This window comes from Squalius cephalus (assembly GCF_949319135.1).
Source record: "Squalius cephalus genome assembly, chromosome: 3".
NCBI classification, from domain to species: domain Eukaryota; kingdom Metazoa; phylum Chordata; class Actinopteri; order Cypriniformes; family Leuciscidae; genus Squalius; species Squalius cephalus.
The window spans coordinates 57,217,984-57,241,064 of record NC_137124.1 but is presented as its reverse complement, the minus strand read 5'-3'; the positions used below and the strand labels follow the sequence as shown (position 1 = coordinate 57,241,064).

The 23,081-nt window shown below is 37.6% G+C and overlaps 1 protein-coding gene across 1 annotated transcript in view; it reads left to right on the top strand.

Annotated features, from left to right (window-relative positions):
- The first annotated feature begins 973 nt into the window (after positions 1-973).
- The window catches only part of trip4 (thyroid hormone receptor interactor 4), a 93,320-nt gene continuing 71,212 nt past the window's right edge, over positions 974-23,081 (top strand). Inside the window, exons 1-11 of the mRNA XM_079864934.1 lie at positions 974-1,136; positions 4,342-4,517; positions 5,966-6,093; positions 6,181-6,399; positions 6,907-6,985; positions 7,080-7,185; positions 9,973-10,188; positions 11,991-12,117; positions 13,277-13,461; positions 14,190-14,314; positions 15,254-15,345. Coding sequence (XP_079721060.1) covers positions 1,057-1,136; positions 4,342-4,517; positions 5,966-6,093; positions 6,181-6,399; positions 6,907-6,985; positions 7,080-7,185; positions 9,973-10,188; positions 11,991-12,117; positions 13,277-13,461; positions 14,190-14,314; positions 15,254-15,345 — 1,533 coding nt within the window. The 5' untranslated portion in view covers positions 974-1,056. The remainder of the gene's footprint in view (positions 1,137-4,341; positions 4,518-5,965; positions 6,094-6,180; positions 6,400-6,906; positions 6,986-7,079; positions 7,186-9,972; positions 10,189-11,990; positions 12,118-13,276; positions 13,462-14,189; positions 14,315-15,253; positions 15,346-23,081) is intronic.

Below are 23,081 nucleotides of genomic sequence, written 5' to 3'. Positions count from 1 at the left end.
GCTCGTGCCACCCCCCATGTGACATGAAAAAATGCCTCCCAGTTCAGTTCAGTTCTTCAAGTGATTAAGGACACACAACCTAATAGCCTACAGGAATAATGAAACTTCTTCAAAATGTCACTACATTTCTTTTCGTGTTGGCTGGCCTCTCAATAACTGGGTGCGTAGTTACTTTGTCATTTGTAGCTGGCTTACTGTTACCTTTTATATATATAGAAAGGTAACAAAGGTAACAGTAAACAGTATAGGCTATATATATATATATATATATATATATATATATATATATATATATATATATATATATATATATATATATGTGTGTGTGTGTGTGTGTGTGTGTGTGTGTGTGTGTGTGTGTGTGTGTGTGTTTCTAATAAAAAAACACACATCATAACACATGCTGGTGGTCTGGCATGTGTTATGATGTGTGTTTTTTTATTAGACTGCATCAGCTATGATATTCTACATTGTATTTTTTAAAGAAACGTTGCCATACTTTTAAGAAACCAAGAATTTATAGCTCATATTGAAAATGAAATTTCAAAACAACATGTAGCTACAATGAAAATCTGACTTTTGTATATTAGTGCCAAAATATAATATATGTAGTATTTCAGGTGTATACTACATGGATTCTTTTCTGACATTTAAATAGGCCTTAAAAAATCTGTAAAATGCTTTCAATTATAATAATACTAATAAAAGTTCTTCAAGAAATTATAAAGAATTGTGATTGGTTCATCCTGTCTAGCGTTGAGAAAAGTAAAAAGCCTCATATGATACGATGTTCATAAATTTAAGAAGCGATCGGGATAGAAAATTACATTTGATGAAAAGCACCGACAAACTTTAATAGCCTAAAAATATAACACTGTAAAATATACAGTAAATAGTTAATATAATTATTGTTTTAACCCATCACACAAGACCTGAAAGAGTGATGGAGACTTTTATTTTGAAACACGTCTCCCGGAAGCCATTGCAGTCTCTGAGAGAAATCCTGACAGCTCTGAGTTTCAGTACAGCAGTGTCTCACAGTTTACTAACTTCATCATGACCGATTCTTTGCTTCGCTGGACTGTTGATAAGTTAAAGCATGGTTTTGGATTAGAGGCAAGCGACGACATTGTACAGTAAGTACATTTTAGTAGATGTTTATGCCTCTGGAGAATGAATTGTGCGCGAGTCTGTCTAATGCCAATTGTATAATTGCTGTAAAATATAAATGACAGAACTGACAATGTGTACAAATTCGTCTATATGTAAGTAATTTAATGTGTAATAACGAGCAGAGATAACTTGGTGGGCCGCACTCTCTTGTGCTAAAATAATAACTTACCATGTTTATTGACATCGTACTTCCAATAATACGATGGCACGACAAAAGTACGGAAACACCTTGGTATATGATTATGTCATTTAGTCCCATACTGCTACATAACTGTTTATAATAACCATATGTGAAAGATATATTAATGCTATGTGAAATGTATGTGGTGACTAAACACACGGCAGACAGTAGATTCTTTATAGTTTGTGATGGGTATGTGTGGGCATCCAGTATCCAAACAGAAAACAGTCTTTGTGGAAATAACAAGTGAGAAGAAACATAGTCTTGTCCCAGATCCGGTGTTACGGATCAACTGGGGATCATGTTAACTGGGGAACGCGCGTGCACGCAGATAGTTTTACCTAGATTTCCAGCAGATGTTAGACGGCTACAGATTCGTCGCAGCCATTTTTCACGGATCCATGATTAAAAAAACGTATGTTTCACCAGTTGTATACACACTGGTATGCATAATAAAGCGATTTGTTTTTGAAGTGTATATTCCTGCGTATTTGACGCAATTTCAAATAAGTTTAACATACTTAAGTGTCAAGCTCAGAAACCACGCCTATGTTAACATGGGGCATTCGGTTTCATTGGATGAACAGACTTGTCAGTGCACTTCAGAAGACGTGTAGAATCTTCTTAACATTAGTGTATCATATTTTCTGTAGTGTGTTGTCATGAGTTCTAATCACAAATAACAACAGACAGTAGATAAATTAAAGTAGCTAGGCTACCTAAAAGAAACATAAATTTCAAAGTCATTTACATTTTTTTTAAAGTTGCATTTATTGATCTGCATATAGCCTAATTTTATAATGGATCTATTTTTTTTTTTATTTTTATTTTATTTTTTTTTTAAAAAAAAAACACTTATCAGCTTATTTTACTCTGCTGATTATATTAAGATCTCTTTTCTGTACAACCAGCTCTGACGCCTCTGTATCCTTTTCCCTGGACATAAAGCAGCAATGCTTACATGTAGGGTCATGAAGTTAATTATCTCAGGAACTTGTAACATTTTCAACAGATTTATAAAACAAAAAATAAAAAAATAAAATTGTTCTTTCAGAACAATTCTATATAGGAAATATATAGTAATATTAAATTAATTAATATTAAATTAAGCTCAAATAGTAGAGCGTTGGTGCTTACAACGCCAAAGTCATGGGTTCGATTCCCAAGAAAAGCAAGAACTGATAAATGTGAAGGTGTACTTTGAAATGCGATGTAAGTCACTTTGGATAGAAGTGTCTGCCAAATGTGTAAATGTACATTATGCTCAGTAGGAGCATGAACTTGAATGTTGTGTATATGTCTTGTATTGGACATGTAGAAAACACTTTGTCTTTAGTGATTAAAGTCCACCTTAAAGGCAACCACAAATTGTATTACTGAAATAAGCAAAATATATGATATAGTGATAATGAATTATTACAAATATATACTGATATTCTCTATGGCTAATATTCTTATAGGCCTACTGTCACCAACCTCTTAATCATTTGTCACCTCACACGCATGACCCTCTCTAAAACAATAGGAAATGCTTTATTGTTTACTTTTTTGCTGACCTCTTTAACAAAAGAATATGACACAATCTTTTTATGTAATATAAATTTAAATTATGCCAGTTCTCTTCATTTGACTGGTACCATGAATCTCATTAACATATTCTCTTTACTTGTTATTCATCACATCATGTGCTTTCATTATTGTTGTCTGCTAACCATTAGGAACAGATTAAAAGGTCTATAAATGAAGTGTCATTGTTGTTAGGCCATATACTGCCACAGCAAATGGATGCAATTAAAGTTAGACAAATCAAAAACTTTGCAGGATAACCAATATCCCGATCGCTGCTCAAGAAAGGAGCGTGATTATATAAAGAGGAGATGTGAAAATTTCACAATGAAGGGTGATGGTGTGTTAAATTGTTCTTAAAAAGATAATACAACTGTGACATTTATTTACTAATATAACATGATTACATTAGATGGAGAGCAGCATAGGTATGAAGGCCAAACTGGCCAATGGGTAAGACAAATGTATACATATACATTGCAAAACAAGTAACTGTTCTTCATTAACATGTAACTTAGTCTATAGTTTGTTCTCCCTTCTTTAGATTGAATGTTCAGAATCTGGAAGGTGGGACTGTGTGGTCAGATCTTCCACTGTTGGCAAATACAGCTGTCCTGCATGCATGCACATTTGCCTATTTTTTTCCTTTTTTTTTTTTTTCTTCTTTTTTTTTTTTTTTACTTTAATACCTGTTAGCTAATGAATATGTTTGTTGAACATTCCCCTGAATAAATGCTGTGGGTAATTCACTGGATCCATAAACTATGGCTTCTCAATTTTCAACACTCTTTAGGCACATTTATGGAGTGTAGCCTATGCTTTATGCTTTAACTCATTCCTCAGTAACATTAAAATAAATAATAAATAAATGCTTGACATCCCTTTTACCACAGCAGTATTGCTGCTCAATTTAAATTAAGCCACAAATTGGCATCATAAAAATAATCTGCGAATATACATGCACTGCAAAGACACAATGTCAATAGCATAATTTATTTAATGTACTAACAGTTGTCATCAGATATTCAATTTCATTGAAACGAGTAACAAAATAATGTGGGCGTGGTCTGTGTCGTGAAATTAAAACACATTAAAACTTCCCTTAAATGCGTCTGAAACATTCAGCAGAGCAGCGACAGAGTAAACAACAGTGTCCTAATATGATACAAACATTTACCAATAACGTGGAAAGCTTTTAAATCTGCTCAGTGAAAGATTCGCTGTGACGAATCTGTCACCGTTCAACATCTGCTGGAAATCCAGGTAAAACTATCTGACTGCGTGCACGCGCGCGTCCCCAGTTAACATGATCCCCAGTTGATCCGTAACACCGGCCCACATCTGGTACACATTGATTCCGACACTATGTTGCTGTCTGGGGTGTAAGTCAGTAAAATGCCTGTTTTTGTTTTGTTTTTCAGGTACATCCTTTCCATTGACAATGCTGATGAAATTGTGGAGTATGTTGGAGATCTCTTACAAGGAACCGAGGGGAAGAAGCAGGAGTTTGTGGATGAGCTGGTGCAGAGATGGCAGAGGTGTCGAAAGCAATCGCCTGATGGTCTGGGAGGCGTCTTCAGGATAGAGCCAGTCATGGGTAAATACACACACACTGATGTTTTCAGTGTCAATACATAATTAAGAATTTAGCTTAAAGGGTTAGTTCACCCAAAAATTAAAATTCTGTCAGTAATTACTAGGGCTGTACCAGAATATTCGAGTATTCGAATATTCGTTCGGTAGGTTGGTATTCGATTTTCAAATTTGACATTCGAATATTCGTTTTAAATTTTTTATTTTTTTTTTCACACCTGGCATCCCCCTAGAAACGGTTCCCATTCGCGTTTGAATGGGGCTGTCATGCGTTTTCTCAGATCAGATAGTTCTCTCTGATTTATCAATATGAACAATGAACACATAAATGTGTTTTTGCAAAACGGATATGAATCCGAACTTCAAATCCCGCACTATAGGCAGATGTAATGGAGTGCACGTCACTAGCAACAGATAAGCTGCATTTTACTGATCGTCAGCTAAAATTTCTAAATCAAAGACCGCAATAAGAGAGCGGCAACAGCCCTGGTAAGATCATTTCGGTTCTTTACTTTTAATGAAGTTGATTGTGTGTTAAAGCATCTGCGACCCACTTTCACTTTGATTTGCGATAGTTTGCACGTTGGCTTGATGAATAGATGCTGATCTGCGGTGACGCGTGCTATAAGCGTCGTCATATCTGGCTATAATATGATATAGCCTAAAACACGCTCTCACACGGTTATTTTTTTAGCATTTTTGGGCGAAATACAATACTCTTATTTTAGAGCGCAGAACAGCGGAGTTTGTATGGGCAGAAGTGCATGCCTGAGCTTGTAGGCTATAACCTGCGTTGCTTTGACATTGTGGAAATAGAATAGAAACAATATATTAGCCTACCCTTTACTGTGTCAGTAATTACTGTGCTGCTGATTTCTGATTTGAGAGTTATTTGTTACTCACAAAAATATTAGGCTGTGTTTTGTATCACTAGTGCAGTGTCCGTTCTCGGAGCCCTGTGCGTGAGGCGTGCGAGCGGGAAGTATTAAAGCTGTTCTGTATTAAAAGTTTATTAATTCTGAACGTGTCACGTCTCGCGTGTCTATATTGCACCAAATGTGACACTGCACTCGTGAAGTCGATTGGATGAACGGTTCTAAATGCAAGATAAATAATCTAAATGCAAACAGACAGACGCATAGAGATTCCTGCCTTTATTAGAGAGAAGAATATGTTCAGCCCCCTCCCTCCGAAGCTTCGAATATTCGATGTTAATTCCTATCGAAGCTTCGAAGCTCAAAAAATGGTATTCGGACCAGCCCTAGTAATTACTCACCCTCATGTTGTTCCAACCCCGTGAGACTTTCGTTCATCTTCAGAACACAAATTAAGATATTTTTGATTAAATCTGAGAGCTGTCTCACTCCTCCATAGGCTTCTATGTTATTGAAAATATGGAAATATATCTGTTCAGTGTCAATAAAGTAATATTGTATGAAATATCTGCCCCAGAGGGTCTAGACACAACTCCCAAAGACAACCAGAAGAAGACCAAGCGAAAGGGAAGAAACAAGCAAGAGGTTGCGACTGTCTGTCAGGCAGAGCCGGAGCCTGTGAAAACTCCCATTGACTTGATGAAGGTATGTCACCTTATTTAAATATCGTAAACTCTTATATATGAAGCTGAACTGGAAAGACTTACGGAGGGATTTACTTGCTGTTATCAGGCTCAGGAGAACAGCGGCTCCGGCTCAGTGAAGAAGAAGAACAAGTTTGTGAATCTGTATGCTAAAGAGGGTGGAGATAAGCTGGCGGTTCTGCTGCCGGGCCGTCAGTCCTGCGAGTGTTTGGCTCAGAAACACAGACTCGTCAACAACTGTCTGAGCTGCGGACGGATAGTGTGTGAGCAAGAGGGATCCGGGCCCTGTTTGTTCTGCGGCAGTCTGGTGAGCTTGGTCCTCTTACTCATCAGTGCGGTGTGTGTTAGTGATTAGCGTTTTTTGTGTTTGTGTGTGTGTGAATTGAGTAAGGGTGAATCTCATGAAAACATGTATGGGTCTCATCTCCACCCATAAAAAAAAAAAAAAAAAAAATTAAATAAGAAATTATATTTTGCACAAAGTAAATGAAAGACTTTTCAACTTTTGACTTTAATTGGATTAGAATGATCATGAAAACATTCTCATTACCATTCAAATCTTTTACTTTTGAGTTCGTGTGTAGTTTTAAACTATTTTCGATCAAGTAAAATGAAGCCTTGGTGAACGTTAGACTCTTCTTTGAAAAACTTTTCAATCATAGTATTGACTATAGATATTTTCACTGGCCATGTCAACTACTATTCTGTATCTTGTCTAATCTTACGGACCTTGCCAATTTGATTATGTTAGTGATGAACAACTGTTTAAGAAGCCTTCATTATCGCCGTTTAACATTTTTCACTCATAATTCAGGTCTGTACAAATGAGGAGCAAGAGATACTGCAGCGAGACTCCAACAAAAGTCAAAAGCTCCGTAAAAAACTCATGGGAGGTGAGACATGAAGTGATTGTACAGTATGTGTTTTCCTTTGACTTGTAGCATTTGTGTGACACTGACAGCCTTTTGTTTTTCTGTGTGGACCCAGAGGGAACTGAACGGGACTATCTGCCCCACCAAGAGGCCAGGATGAAGACTGGACTGGAAAAAGCCGTAAAGCACAAAGACAAACTTCTGGAGTTTGACAAGAACAGGTCTGCCTGTCCAAATACACTGTTGCGGTGCGATTGCCAGGGTTAGATTAATTTCAACCTCGGAATTGCCCACTGATCATCTAAAGTACAATGCACTCACAAAGCTTAAAGGGTACATAACATGCACAGTTTCACCTAATCTCATGTTAATCTTGAGTACCTATAGAGTAGTAGTGCATCCTTAATATATCCAAAAAGTGTTTAGTTTTATTATATTTACAATAGAAAAATACAGCTTTCCGATTCTCTCCGGAAAAAGCCGAAGTCCTGGAGGCGGAGCTATAGAGTCAAGCGGTAGTGCTTGATTTCCAGCAAAAGACAGAAATCTGATCCAGTTGTACTTACATGAATGGGGTCTTTTATCACTGGGACCGCTCCACGTTTTAATAGCAAACGATTTGCAAATCCAGCGTCGACCTGGGCCTTGTTAATAAAACATTCGTCACTGAAATGACCAGAACACACAACCGCACTTGCTACACTCCGTTGCTGCCCCGGAAAAACAAACGGCATCCACTGTTCCTGTAACACTGGGTTCTTTGGAAAGCTGAACACGGTAAGCTTTCCCTCACATCCAAATACACACTTTTTTGGAGACATTCTTGAACAAATCCTATGCAGCGCTGCCGATGATTTCCTGTTGAAGCGCGTTGAGGTGCGCGGTCTCGCTCTCCTCTGGTCGATGTGTGCGCGGGCGCGCTTTTCCGGGAGAAATGCTCATATAAGGAGTTCCACTCTGGTCTACGTCATTAGATCCACGATCGAAAAAAAACCAGCCGAAACTTGTACCAACCCGGAAGTAAGATTTTTGGCACAGAAATTCTCTGTTATTCAAAGTATTTTTTTTAAACTTTGCCCATGTTTAGCATGAGAATCCATCTCTTTAACACTGTAAACAACTCTGAATACATGAAACACCATGGTACCCCCCCTTTAAGCCTGGGACACACCAAGCCGACTAAGTTTTCTCAGTGTGTTCCGCACTGTCGGCAGAAATTGGTCCTTGTCTGCTTTTTTTCAGCCGATTCGACATGTTGAATCTACGTCGGGCCGTCTGTGAGAGAGAACTCTGATTGGCTGTTCAGCTTAGTGAACGAGTTAGTGCACGAGAATAATAGCAAAACAGCAGCAAAGAAGTCAAAACGGTACAGATAGACGCTGTTCTAATGTTACGTCATCTTACCTGAGTGTTCCTTGGCGAATATTTCAATAACATGAGCGGAGTGGAATAAAGAAAGTGTTTAGCAGGATTGATATTCAAAACGGTTAGCATGTACTGCTTTGTTTATGGTTTGTGTATCTGCAGCGTCGGTTTCCCTTTTTGAATGACGAATATAGATGAATATATCTTCAGAAACAGACATTTGTCTCATTTACACGCAGGCGCAGAACACACATTCTAGCTGACAGTCGGCTCTAGTTCTCTCGGTGTGTTCAAGTGCAGCTTGTGTCCTAGCCTGGTTAAAACCAGACCATTCTCAGTAGTAACTGAGTTATGGTCTGGCAAAGCTTCATTAATAACTCATTTCCAAAGGGGCGTCACCAACGGACGTCGCTCAAATGCCTCTGGGCGCAGTTGGATAGACCTAAAACCAATCAGAGCGATCGTCAGCGTGTAAATCCCGCCTCAATGTTTCTGATTGGTGCCCCGATTTGGACGGATTAGAAATCGGCTTGAATGGGCTCTTTACCAGACTACTTGCAGAGCAAATGTAAATTTGCCGGAAGTTTGTCTGGGTTTTCTCAGACTAGGTGTGTCCCGGAAGTGTCATGAAACCCCCCTGTTTTAGCACTGATCGTTCACACCTCAGAGTTCAAAGAGTCTCAAGAAATGGGCATGTAAAGTTGTGGGAAGAGGGGAGACAACAACCAATAAAACACAGACTTGCAACACACTCATTATACAGACACATGAATATTAAAATATGACCACGGAGGGGGGAAAAACAAAAACAAAAAACGGATTTGAGGGCACCTTGATGCATTGTACAAATTTAACCCTATATAACACACTCACACGAAAGAGGAAGGTCTAAATAATAATATATTCATTACATTCACGACCACTAGAATCTGAACAAATGACACGCATCAGTTAAACAGAAAAAATAAAGGCATATTATGTTTTTGTCCATTGTTCTTTGATTTGTCGGTCTACATCATAGTCTTCTGTGTATAGAATAATTCCTCCCGTCATCGCGTTCATGATTAGACGTACGGCTGTATCAGTGTCCTTTATTTGCACATATATTTCATTTTAAGAAGATATGTGCGCATACACTCAGGGTTCCCACAGGTCCAACGAAAATTGATTTTCTACAAGAAGTTTTCTGGAAAAAAAAATCCATATTATTCCCTCCGGTCTGCTAATGTGTTATTTCACGAACACTACGTGGCCTATGCGTACTAGCTTGCTTGATTTACGTTAGTTACACGCATTTGCCCAAATATTTTATTTAATGTAATGTTTAATTGCTTTGCTTTAAGATAATGTAAACCCATGAGGCAAGAGTCCTTGAATTAAGTCCCCACATTAAGTCCTTGAATTTGAGGGTATTGGACCTGGAAAGTCCTTGAGTTTGAAGTTAACCAAGGTGTGGGAACCCTACACTATGCTGGTTCATGTTTAGAGAACTAGAGTTCCCGGAAGAACGAAATTGCTCACTTTTTGATCAAATATATGAGTGCTTTTAGTGTTTTCAGTGATGTGTAGCCTCTATCTCAAAAAAATGTGTTTTGGGGTTTCATGACCCTTTCAACAATTTGACCTCTTCCACTTTCTTTTAGTGTTAAGAGGACACAAGTCTTGGATGATGAATCCGATTATTTTGCAACGGACTCGAACCAGTGGCTTTCTCCAGGTGAGAGGGAGGCCTTACGCAAGCGAGACGAGGAGCTCCGGGAGCTTCGACACGCCTCCCGCAAAGACCGCAAGATCACACTCGACTTTGCAGGTAGACGAGTGCTGAATGAAGGGGAGAATCTGACTCCGTACTACCAGAAGTAAGAAGCCAGATTCATAATAAGTTGTTTCAGTTATTTCATTTTTGATGAATCTTATGCCGGGTTCAGACTACATGATATCAATCTGATTTTGGCGTGATCTGATGCATGGTGGTGATTCGTGGTGATTTGTAAACGACAATGGGCGTCAGGATGCAAGAATCGATCGTTTTATCTCATATAGTGCGTCATCGTGGATGAAACTGATGCCGCATCTGCAACGTTTCACGACGCCCCGACAAAAAGATTTGCATGTTTAATTTTTAACCAAAATGGTTTTCGTCACATGTGTATGGAAGCTTGTTTCCGCCACAGAATTAAAAATAAAAAAGGTAATTGTGACTTTTTATCTCACAATTCTGACTTTTTATCTCAGAATTGCGTGATATAAAGTCGCAATTGCGTGTTATAATTGCAAGAAAAATTGTGAGGGAAAAAAAGTCAAAATTGTGAGTTTATATCTAGCAATTCTGACTTGATAACACGCAATTCTGACTTTATATCTCGCAATTCTGAGATAATCTGAATTATCTTGCAATTCTGAGATAATCTGAATAATCTCGCAATTCTGAGGTAATCTGAATAATCTCGCAATTCTGAGATAATCTGAATTATCTCGCAATTCTGAGATAATCTGAATTATCTCGCAATTCTGAGATAATCTCAATTATCTCGCAATTCTGAGATAATCTCAATTATCTCGCAATTCTGAGATAATCTGAATTATCTTGCAATTCTGAGATAATCTGAATAATCTCGCAATTCTGAGATAATCTCAATTATCTCGCAATCTGAATTGCGAGATTTTAACTCGATATTGCGAGGAAAAAAAGTCGCAATTATCTTTTAAAATGTTTTATTCTGTGGCGGAAACAAGCTTCCATACATCTGTGATGTTGACCAATAGGAGCACAGAAGCCCTTCCGTACACACACCGTTCAAACAAGATGAAACGAAAAAGAGACAATGATATTGGTGCTGATAGGTGTAATTACGCAATAGAGGAAAGGTTCATGGAGCGATGGCCACAATATTCCTGCCTTTATGAGGTTTCCTCGAGGGACGACAACAACAGAGTTAAAAAAGCGAAATGCTGGCGAACATTAGCGGAGGCGTTAGCATTAGGCTAGTGTTACCATTATTAGTTTACGCTCTTGTTTCCGTAAGTCAGTTGCTAGTTAAAGTCTCTATGACATGACACACGTCGTTAAAGACGCCAAGCGATGTGCAACATGCGGTCAGACATGTTTCATGTTTTATAATTCAGGAATCAAAATTATAATCTGACTATTGTAACAGACAAAAATATCATGTAGTCTGAACCTGGCATAAAGCTCTCACAGAGCATGTTAGCATATATTTTAGAAGTATTATGCTGTCTTTAAGTCCTCGTGGCCCTACTTAATAATTCAGAAGTCATTATTATGACGTGAGGTGTGTTCAAGCGATTTTTGGTTGGGATGAAATAGACACATTGGTCAATTTCTTTCTTTTTTTTCAAAACAATAAATAAAATGTTTTCTGCCATGATATTTTAACTGACACGTCTCCAACTCAAGGCTCAGAGTCAAGATTAATTAAATATTTGGATGCTGTTTAACTGGATGCCCCGATATGATTGCAAAGCGCTTTGGGTGTACAGTAGTACATAGTAAAAAAGCGCTATATTCTTTCGTTCATTCATTCATTCAAACTATATTCATTTCATAAATACAATCAATTCGACGTGACTTGAAGGCAGCATTAATTGCGATGCATGATTGGCAAGGTATAATATGAATATAATTTTTTGGTTGCAAAAGGTTTGATGATTCAGTCAAGGACATCCACACTGGTTCTTTTGGTCGGACATCAAAACATTCAGTTTCCACAGATCGACAGCAGCTCAGAGAGCTTGTCAACCCCAATATAGTACAGGCCGCGCCAGAGGTGGGTGCAAACAGTCAGCTTCTGAAGAGCTTATATTAATATCACAAATATATTTATTTCATTTAGTTCACCCAAAAATGAAAATTAGCCCATGATTTACTCACCCTCAAGCCATCCTAGGTGGATATGACATTCTTTTTTCAGACGAATACAATCGGAGTTATATTATAAAATGTCCTGTCTCTTCCAAGCTTTATAATGGCAGTATAATTGGCCAGAAGCTAGTTATTTTATTTTATAAAGTTTTAAATATGAATATTTTTCTTACACAAACACATCGTTTCGCTTCAGAAGGCCTTTATTAACCCGCCAGAGCCGTGTGGAGCACTTAGTGGATAGATGCACTTTTATCATGGACAGATGCTCTTTTATGATGAATAGATGCACTTTTATGATGGATGGATGCTCTTTTATGATGGATAGATGCGCTTTTATGATGGATAGATGCACTTTTATGATGGATAGATGCTCTTTTATGATGGATAGATGCACTTTTATGATGGATAGATGCACTTTTATGATGGATGGATGCTCTTTTATGATGGATAGATGCACTTTTATGATGGATAGATGCTCTTTTATGATGGATAGATGCACTTTTATGATGGATGGATAGATGCACTTCTATGATGGATAGATGCACTTTTATGATGGATAGATGCACTTATGATAGATAGATGCACTTTTATGATGGACAGATGCACTTTTATGATGGATGGATAGATGTGCTTTTATGATGGATGGATTGATGCACTTTTATGATGGATAGATGCACTTTTATGATGGATAGATGTGCTTTTATGATGGATAAGATGCACTTATGATAGATTGATGCACTTTTATAATGGATAGATTCACTTTTATAATGGATAGATTCACTTTTATGATGGATAGATGCACTTTTATGAACTTTAAAACAAAAACAGCAATTCACTGCCATTATAAAGCTTGGAAGAGCCAGAACATTTATTAATTTAACTCTGATCGTATTCGTCTGATAGAAGAATGTCATATACACCTAGGGTGGCTTGAGGGTGAGTAAATCATGGGCTAATTTTCATTTTTGGACTTTATTTTGAACTACCCCTTTAAAGCCAGTTGTATATGAGTTGCATCTGTGTACATGTCTATTTATTCACGTGTGTTTGTGTTGTGTCAGTGGGTTGACGTGGCCTGTAGCGACTCCTCGCGCAAGTCTTCATCAAAGGCTGTGAGCAATACACAGAAAAGTGAGCGCAGCCGACTCAGACTCCAGGACAAAGAGCTTCAGGAGATGTCAGATGGAGGCTGGTGCCTCAGCATGCATCAGCCATGGGCTTCACTGCTTATTAAGGGCATAAAAAGGTACAGTTCACTTGAAGACGCCATTAAATCATAAATTACAGTAGCCACTCCCCAAACCCTCCTAATGCTACAGTAGCCATGCCCCAAACCCTCCTCCTTCTGCTACATAAGCCATGCCCCAAACCCCTTCTCCTGCTACAGAAGCCACGCCCCAAATCCTCCTCCTTATAGTAGCCACGCCCCAAACCCTCCTGCTATAGTAGCCACACCCCAAACCCTCCTCCTGCTACATTAGCCACGCCCCAAACCCGCCTCCTGCTACATTAGCCACGCCCCAAACCCTCCTCCTGCTACATTAGCCACACCCCAAACCCTCCGGCGGTGACGGATCTGTGTGGACCGCTCTCAATGTTTTTATGGTGCCTGGAAGACTCAATCTTTACACTTTTGAGAGAGATGAACCCATGAATGGCATATAACCGGGGTATAAACAGGTTAAGAGAATGTATTTAACATAAAAAAAAAAATCTTACATATTTGATATGGGCCAATAACTGGATGTGGCACCAAATATTGTGCATTTCTAATATGAAATAAAGGATTTAGACTGAAGAAAAACTTAAGCACTTTGAGATGCCCCATTCCCTCTTCCTGTTCATTTATATACATCTCACGGGGAAGAAAATTCCTTGTGTCAAACCACTTAATGTGATCCATCTTTTCATCACTGATATGTAGAGCTCATCTGAACGTTTCTAATTTTCTCTCCATTTGTTGTGTTTGTGTAGGGTTGAAGGCAGAACATGGTACACGTCCCATAGAGGGCGCCTGTGGATCGCTGCTGCTGCTAACCGAGCGACTCCTCAAGAGATCGCAGGGGTGGAGGCCATGTACCGGCAGATTTACACAGATGGTGTGTTTGCAGATTTATGACAGTAATACTAAACCTATATATGCTTTCAGGCATGCCTGTAGAATGTAGTGTCTTTGTAATTTCACCGGTAACTCTTTACAATAAGGTTCATTAGTTAACATTAGTTAATGCATTGAGTAACATGAACTAACAATGAGCAATACATAATCTTTGTTAATGTTAGTTAGTAAAAATCCAGCTGTTCATTGTTTGTTCATGTTAGTTCATGGTGCATTAACTAATGTTAACTAATTTTAATAATGTACAACCCCATTTCCAGAAAAGTTGGGACATTTTGTGAAATGCAATAAAATAAAATGCAAGAATCTGTGATTTTGTTAATTCTCTTGAACCTTTATTTAACTGTCAATGTTTTCACTGACCAACTTAATTTTATTTTGTAAATATAAACAAGTTTTGATTTTGATGGCTGCAACACCCTCCAAAAAAAGTTGGGACAGATGCTTGTTTACCACTGTGTCACAACACCTTTCCTTTTTATTTACACTTTTTAATCATTTGGGAATTGAGGATACTAATTGTTGCAGTTTTGCACTTTTATTTTGCCTCTGTCCCAACTTTTTTGGAGTGTGTTGCAGCCAACAATATCAAAATGTGTTTATATTTACAAAATACAATTATCTTGGTCATTGAAACCATTGTAAAAACTTTTCTTGGTACTTTTGTCAGTTAAAAAAAAAGGTTTGAGAGAATTAACAAATCACAGCTTGTGAATTTTATTGCATTTTTACAAAATGTCCCAACTTTTCTGGAAATGGGGTTGTATTAGTAAATGTTGGAATTAATATTAACTAAGATTAATAAATGCTGTAGAAGTATTCTTAGTTCATGTTAACTAAGGTATTTAACTAATGTTAACTAAAGAACCTTATTGTAAAGTGTTACCATTTCACCTAAGTTAGTTATTTTGCTGTCCAGAGCCCCAGTTCCCTGCGGAGTATCCCACTGGCTGTCTGTTGGGCTGCGTGAACGTCACAGATTGTCTCTCTCAGGAGCAGTTCAGGGAACAGGTCAGTGGCTTTTGGTGTCCCTGTTGGTATTCATCCATACAAAACATTCGGTTTACATTAAAGGGTTAGTTCACCCAAAAATGACAATTCTGTCATTATTACTCACCCTCATGTCGTTCCATAACCCGTAAGAGTTTCGTTCATCTTCAGAACACAAATTATAGTGTTTTTTGATTAAATCAGAGAGCTTTCTGTCCCTCTTTTGACACCTCTATCAATTTTTGTCCCATTGAAAATAATAATTCCTAATATTTGTCATTGTTTTTCAATTATTAATATATTTTTGTTTAATAATATTTTGTATTTTTGTATTTTGAGATAATTTTATGGTACTAATTCATATTTATCCAATAATTATGATCCATTTTTTTCCCATTGTTCTAAAAAAATAATAATTATTTTTCATTTAATGCAGTATTTCAGGTTTAAATAGAGACTAGGCCTTTAAAATCCAATTTTTTAAAGGCGGATTAGTGCAATCTGGTGAGAGTAAAGAAAGAAAGCCTAATAATATGGTGTAACCACTAGATGTCTGTAGAGCTCTCTGTAGAGAGGCTTGTGAATTCCCTAGTTGTTTGCTTTTTTTTTTTTTTAAATAAGGTTGTGGATTTTAATATATATATTTAGACATTCTCAAAGACTGCTTTTTGTCAAGGTTTATATATATATTTTTTTTTATTGTTTTGTTTTAAGGCATTCTACCCTCTTTATACACTTTTCATAGACAACATTTTTCATGCACTTACCCATTTTGCAAATGCTTACAGAGAAATACTGGGCATCATACACTTAAGGACTCTAAAAGGATCACACACTTTCACCTTCCGAACACGACAAACTCACACAGAAACAAATTGGGGGGGAAATCGGTGCAAAAGTAATAGTGTTTTCCTTCCTTTACCCCACAACAACACTGCCTACTTTTGGGCCAAGACTTTATGTTGGGTATCCATCGAGAAATTGAAACCCTGAGAAATATTCACTGGAGTAAAAATCATATAACAAAATATCACACAACCAACCAAAACATTTCACAAAAAGAGGTTATAAAGCAATAGGTATACTGTTAAAATGGGGAAAATGCTGAAATGAAATGTTCGTGGATCATGTTCACAGTTAATGTGTTGAACGGCACATGTGGTTACATGGGTAAGTGTACTTCATGCATTCACTAGTAGGTTTAAAAAGAAAAACTATACAATTGAATTGCTCATAAAAAGTGAAGTATTTCTAAGAATCTGAGAAAAGGTCTTACATCAGTTGATTGCAGTTGGCACTTGGTTTGATATGTATGTTGTATCAGTAGGCGCGTTTCCATTACAGATTTGCGCAAAACTTTTGCGATATTTTTTTATTTTTTTTTAAATGTCGACAAAAAACTATTGCGAAATGACGGCGTTTCCATTAACTGATGTTATGCGACTAAAACTTCATTTTTCCTCTCGCGATAAGTAAAATCATTCCAAAACCATGGTAACGGACGTTGGTAGGTTTATGGACTATATCCACTGCACTAGCCATTATTATTAATCGAAGGAGATGTGTTTTCCAAGCATTAATGGTAAGGAACGACCCTTATTATACTTGTGAGCGGCACATATGTGGAGTTTCTGGGTGTTTCTCCCTCATTTCTGCTTCGAGGTCTTGATTGTAGAATTTCTTTGAGGTTTAGAATCCATTATTCCTGTAATTCTTTTGTCTTATATGAATTTAATAAAGAACTCTGTCTCGTATTCTGTCCAAACACACATCTACGTCAGGTGACCTGTAAATGTGCAAAAACTATTTCCATTGCAGTTTTGCAAAATATTTATTTTTCGAATTGCCTGAAAATCCACCTCATGCGAGCGTGAAAACTTTTTTGGGATAAATGGGAGTTTTTGCGAAATTGACGTGTTTCCATTGGCCGTATTTTCAATTCGCAATTTTAATTTGCGCAATTTGAAGGGTAATGGAAACGCAGCTAATGACATTCAGAAATGTTTAAGTGTGACTTAAATGTCCAAATATAATTTAGGACCACTGTATATATGCATCAGATGGAGGTCTTAATGCATCGTCAAGTTAAAAACAGTTTGAGTCTGTGGATTCTGTTCCATTTCACTGCGCTCTGTCTGGCTCATTCTGAATTTAATAACATCTCCTGTGTGTGTACAACCCCTTAGGCTTTACATGAAGCAACATGATTTAAAAACCATTAAAATCAGTTTAAATTGGATGAGTTGCACTCAAAGCTGTTGAGTAGCCGATATACCCACACCTGCGACCGCACTTCAGTTCAGTTTTATTCTGGTACTTTTTTGGGTCACCGCATGAAATCCAATATAAAATTTGGGTGCCTGAAAAAAACAAAAAAAAAACAGGCTTAAATCAGTTGAGAACACTGATCTATAGAGACAGAGCGCAACGCGTCATAATCTGAAAACCACGCCCACCGGGGGCGGGGGGGGGGGGGACAATCCAACGGCATTGACTTTGCATTGCGAGAGGCTGCCTCCTTGTCACTTATAATAAAAGACAGTGTGACAAGGTGTACAGCAAACAAGCTAAAAAAAAACCAGAAATAAATTTTTATAAGCTTCCAAACCGTAAAAGCCAGCCTTTAAGGAGACAAAAGTGGATACAGGCAATAAGATGTGAAGCATCAGCAGGAAGATGATCCTGACACTCAGTATGTCTACGTGTGCAGTAAACATTTTGTCACTGACAAGTCAAATATCCAAATGTCAGTTTTATATATTATATTTATATAAGCTTAGCTATAGCATTTTTTACAATAACATGTCGCTTTCCAGTGGGCGTAGTTCTCAAAGTAGTTCGAGAACTAGTTGCGCTCTGTCTCAATTGATCCACTTTTATGTCCTGAAACAACCGTTTTTTGGAGTCGACAGCTTATAAAAATTTATTTCTGGGTTATTTAGCTTGTTTGCTGTACACCTTGTCACATAGCAGCTTTTAGACATTGTTTTGTTTTTTGTTAAGTCATAAATGACAAGGAGGCAGCTTCTCGCAATGCAAAGTCAATGGAGACGGTTGGATTGCCCCCCCCCCCCCCCCCCGGTGTGGGCGTGGCCTAAATACGCTCTGTCTCTATATAGAATGACTGGATATCTCTTGACGTCATAAACAGTGAAGCCACCACGCCGCCCATATTGGTATTCCCTAGTGAGCTCACGCGCTCTATTAAATCAATAGGAAATTTGATGATTTGACTGAGAAAACATTGCCTAACGAGACACCGTTTTTAAATCTAAAGTCTCCCTGTACATTCTTACAACGCAAACATCCGAAGTATTTAAATGGGTATTTTTTTTTAAAGTTGGAAATTTTTCCTGCTTATTAAAAAATTGTAATTTCTTTGCAAAAGGAATAAAAAGAGCTATCTTCACAGGTAAGAAAAACCGTTTGCTACTATTAATTAAATAGTGAATGCTAAAGCACAATATTTTTGTGAATTGGTGAATATTCAGGTGAATATTGTTTCATGGCCACAAATTAATAATACCTCAGCACGTTTTACTAATTTGTTCCCTCGTTTTACTATATTGTGGCCACGTTGTAATTCGTTAAATCAAAATGAGGGATGGAATTAGTTAAACGTGTCCACAATTTATTAAAACAAGGGAACAAATAAGTCGTCGTAACAACGAATCATTTAGATCAGTGGTTGAGAACCACTGAGAACTATGTTTTGATGAATTTAAATGCATGTAAATATTGGTGTATTTTATCATTGCTAAAGTCAAATTATTCCCCTGCTCTTTTCAATAGTTACTCTACATTAAATAGGACCTATTATGCTTTTTTACATGTTCATCTTTCTTTAGTGTGTATTGTTGCTGTTTGAGTATGAAAAAGCTCTGCAAAGATTCAAGGTCCCTCCAGCAGGAGTTATTCTCTATATCAGTGTCAGTGTTTCTGAGCTCCCTGAAACGCCTCCATTATAATCTTGAGTTTTCTTCTGGAAACAAACACGTCACAATATTCCTCATTTAAATAATTAATATGCAGAATAAAGGGGCGGGGCCTGGTTGAGTTTGTGAGTAGTGTGTTGAAACTGGTGGTTATGGTGAGGGGCGGGACATTTCACAAACACGCTCGAAGCGCTCGACCAATCACGACACACTGCTCCAGGCGACCAATCAGAGCACAGTGTGCTTTTCAGAAGGAGGGGCTTCATACAGACAGGAACTAAACAGAGCGTTACTGACAGACTGGGAAGTGAGGAGCTGCAACAATGGAGAATATGGGGGAAATAAAGTGTTTTATGAACATTAAAGCATGAAAACCTATTCTAGTAGAGCCTAAAAACAACATCAAGACATTGTAAAAGGGCTTAATCGGTCCTCTTAAATGTATCAAAGGCCCTGATTACACCTTGTATTAAGATGTATTTTGGTCGATCGGATCACAAGTAGACGAGGAAGACACATTTACATTTACATTTACATTTATTAATTTAGCTGACGCTTTTATCCAAAGCGACTTACAATTGCTATATATGTCAGAGGTCGCACGCCTCTGGAGCAACTAGGGGTTAAGTGTCTTGCTCAGGGACACATTGGTGTCTCACAGTGGATTCGAACCCGGGTCTCTCACACCAAAGGCATGTGTCTTATCCATTGCGCCACACCACCACCCACCAGTTTACACCTGGACAAGCTCAAAACAGTTTAGACCCCGTTTACACCTGTATTTAGAGTCGTCCACTTGGGATCCGATCAACAGAAACGCAGTGTATGTGCAGTGCATATATGTGAACACAAATAAACCGGAGAAGATGTGACTGACTGCGTCACAGTGATGACATTCTATTCAAAATAACGAACATTACAGATTCAGTATTTTGCACTCCTGACATAAATTAAGAAATGAATGTCACTGCAACCTAGTTTTATTATAAACAGTGGTCAGATATCGAAGCTTTATCTTTCAAAAGAAGAAGACCACATGAGCGTTTACACTATGAAAGCAATCCGGTCTAATGTGTTTTCCACTATCTCTGGAAATGGTCGAAAGTGGACGAGCTCAGAATGTTTCAGACCCCTTTTACACCTGTATTTAGCATCGTCCACGTGATCCGATCAACCAAATCACGTCTTAATACCAGGTGTAAACAAAACCTCACTCTTCGAACTCTCTCCCTCCCACAAAATCAGTGCTCTCTTCCTGCCTCTCTTCCTGCCTCTCTTCCTGTTCTCACTTTCTGCCTCTCTTCCTGCCTCTCTTCCTGCCTCACTTCCTACCTCTCTTCCTGTTCTCACTTCCTGCCTCTCTTCCTGCCTCTCTTCCTGTTCTCTCTTCCTGTTCTCACTTCCTACCTCTCTTCCTGTTCTCACTTCCTGCCTCTCTTCCTGCCTCTCTTCCTGTTCTCACTTCCTACCTCTCTTCCTGTTCTCACTTCCTGCCTCTCTTCCTGTTCTCACTTCCTGCCTCACTTCCTACCTCTCTCCCTGTTCTCACTTCCTGCCTCTCTTCCTGTTCTCACTTCCTGCCTCTCTTCCTGCCTCTCTTCCTGTTCTCACTTCCTGCCTCTCTTCCTGCCTCACTTCCTACCTCTCTTCCTGTTCTCTCTTCCTGCCTCTCTTCCTGTTCTCACTTCCTGCCTCTCTTCCTACCTCTCTTCCTGTTCTCACTTCCTGCCTCTCTTCCTGCCTCACTTCCTACCTCTCTTCCTGTTCTCACTTCCTGCCTCTCTTCCTGCCTCTCTTCCTGTTCTCTCTTCCTGCCTCTCTTCCCACTTCCTGCCTCTCTTCCTGTTCAAAATCCATGAAGATTTTGTATTGTGTGACATTCTTTAATGACTATTAAAGAAGTAGTTCACTATAAAATGAAAATTACCCCATGATTTACTCACCCTCAACCCATTATAAAGCTTGGAAGAGCCACAACATTTATTAATTGTAACTCCGATTGTGTTTGTCTGAAAGAAGAATGTCATAAACACCTTGGATGGCTTGAGGGTGAGTAAATCATGGGCTAATTTTCATTTTTAAAGTGAACTACTACTTTAAGGACATTTCCCTTCATAACTGGATGCTTACAGGGACGTGAACAATGTGTTGTTTGTTGAACAATGTGTTGTTTGTTAAACAATGTGTTGTCAAAGTTATTTTTGACTACTCAGAAAAAACATGCAAGACGTTTTACAGATTTATGTTTTTTCCTGAAAGAAAATTTGGTGTTAGTTTGAATACAGTGAAAATTTGTAATCACTTGAATCAAATTTTCTCTGCTAATGGACAAGCAGACAGTGCATAAAACTTTAAAATGATCTCTACCTTTCACAGAAACCAACATTAAATACATACACCAAAAAATAAAAAGCAGTTGGAATGGGATCATTGATTAAACAAACAAAAAAAAAAACGTAAAATAAATCTTGCATTTGGAACAAGACATGAATTTCATTTTAATAATCGCAGGGATCAAGTTACTTTCACATGATGCTGGATGGACACTCAAGACTCGCACATAAACCGCTGATGCTTTTGAAAAGGTTTTTAACCAAGTAAATCCAAATTTAGTCTTAGAAAAAGTGAATCTTAAACCTCTTATTTAGTTTTTCCAGGAATATAGCCATAGAAACTGGCATGGTTAAGATGTAACTTTCTTTCTGGTGTAGACATTTTACTCTTTGTCACAGGAAGTTTAGATAGGACATGTCGAATGACGAAGTGCCTTTTAGCTCACTTCACAACCTAGAGAAACGAAGGGGTCAAAGTTCGACTAGTCGGCATATGGTCCATTTTGACCCTATGAATCACCCGTAGTTCAAGCCAGGGTTGCCAGGTCTGCAGTTTTTCCTACACCAAACATTATTCGTATTCCATCGAATAATCGCAAAGTCTCATCTTTCAAATTCTGTCCATTTTATCATGAAATTCAAACAATAAATGGCGTTTTGACGCTCTTGAATGTGACGTGATGGATCGCTCTAGCGCCTCAGCTCAAGAGTCTTTTCTTCCACTTTAATACAAGTTATAGCATTAAAAACATGCATTAACATCAGTACACTCATGTAATCGCTCAATCAGTGTTTCAATAAAGACTTCAATAAAACAGCTTGTGAACAATGACACTTAACGTTGGGTTTATCTCAGGAAAGATATTCAGTGTCCACAGTTCATTAGTTAGCTATACAAACACTAAAGAGGAGCTTATTTACTGTTAATTATATATGTATGTTTGAATACAATTATCAAGAAGACAAAGTGTTTATGAAACTACCTTTTGTTCAACTGAGTTGTATACAAACATTCCAGCTTTTATTTGAGTGTAATTAGTATATCTGAAAATAAATAGCAGTTGAATATGATAATTTGGGCTTTGTTGTTAATTTTAACCTCTAATATTATAGTAATGTTACAAATGAGATGGTTTTCCTGTATAGTTTACAGCATTATTATTGGTATCAGTGTGTGTATATATATATATATATATATATATATATATATATATATATATATATATATATATATATATATATATATATATATATATATATATATATATATATATATATATATATATATATATATATATATATATAGTATCGCTGCATCTCCATATATATGTGTATATGTTTGTGTATGTTTGTGTGTATGTATGTATGTATGTATGTGTGTTCATGTATGTATATACATAATATATATTAGCACAAGGTGTTAGAGGGAGATAATAATTCTTTCTTATTCTAGTGAGCATGAGTGGATGCTAATTGTGCATGTCAATAT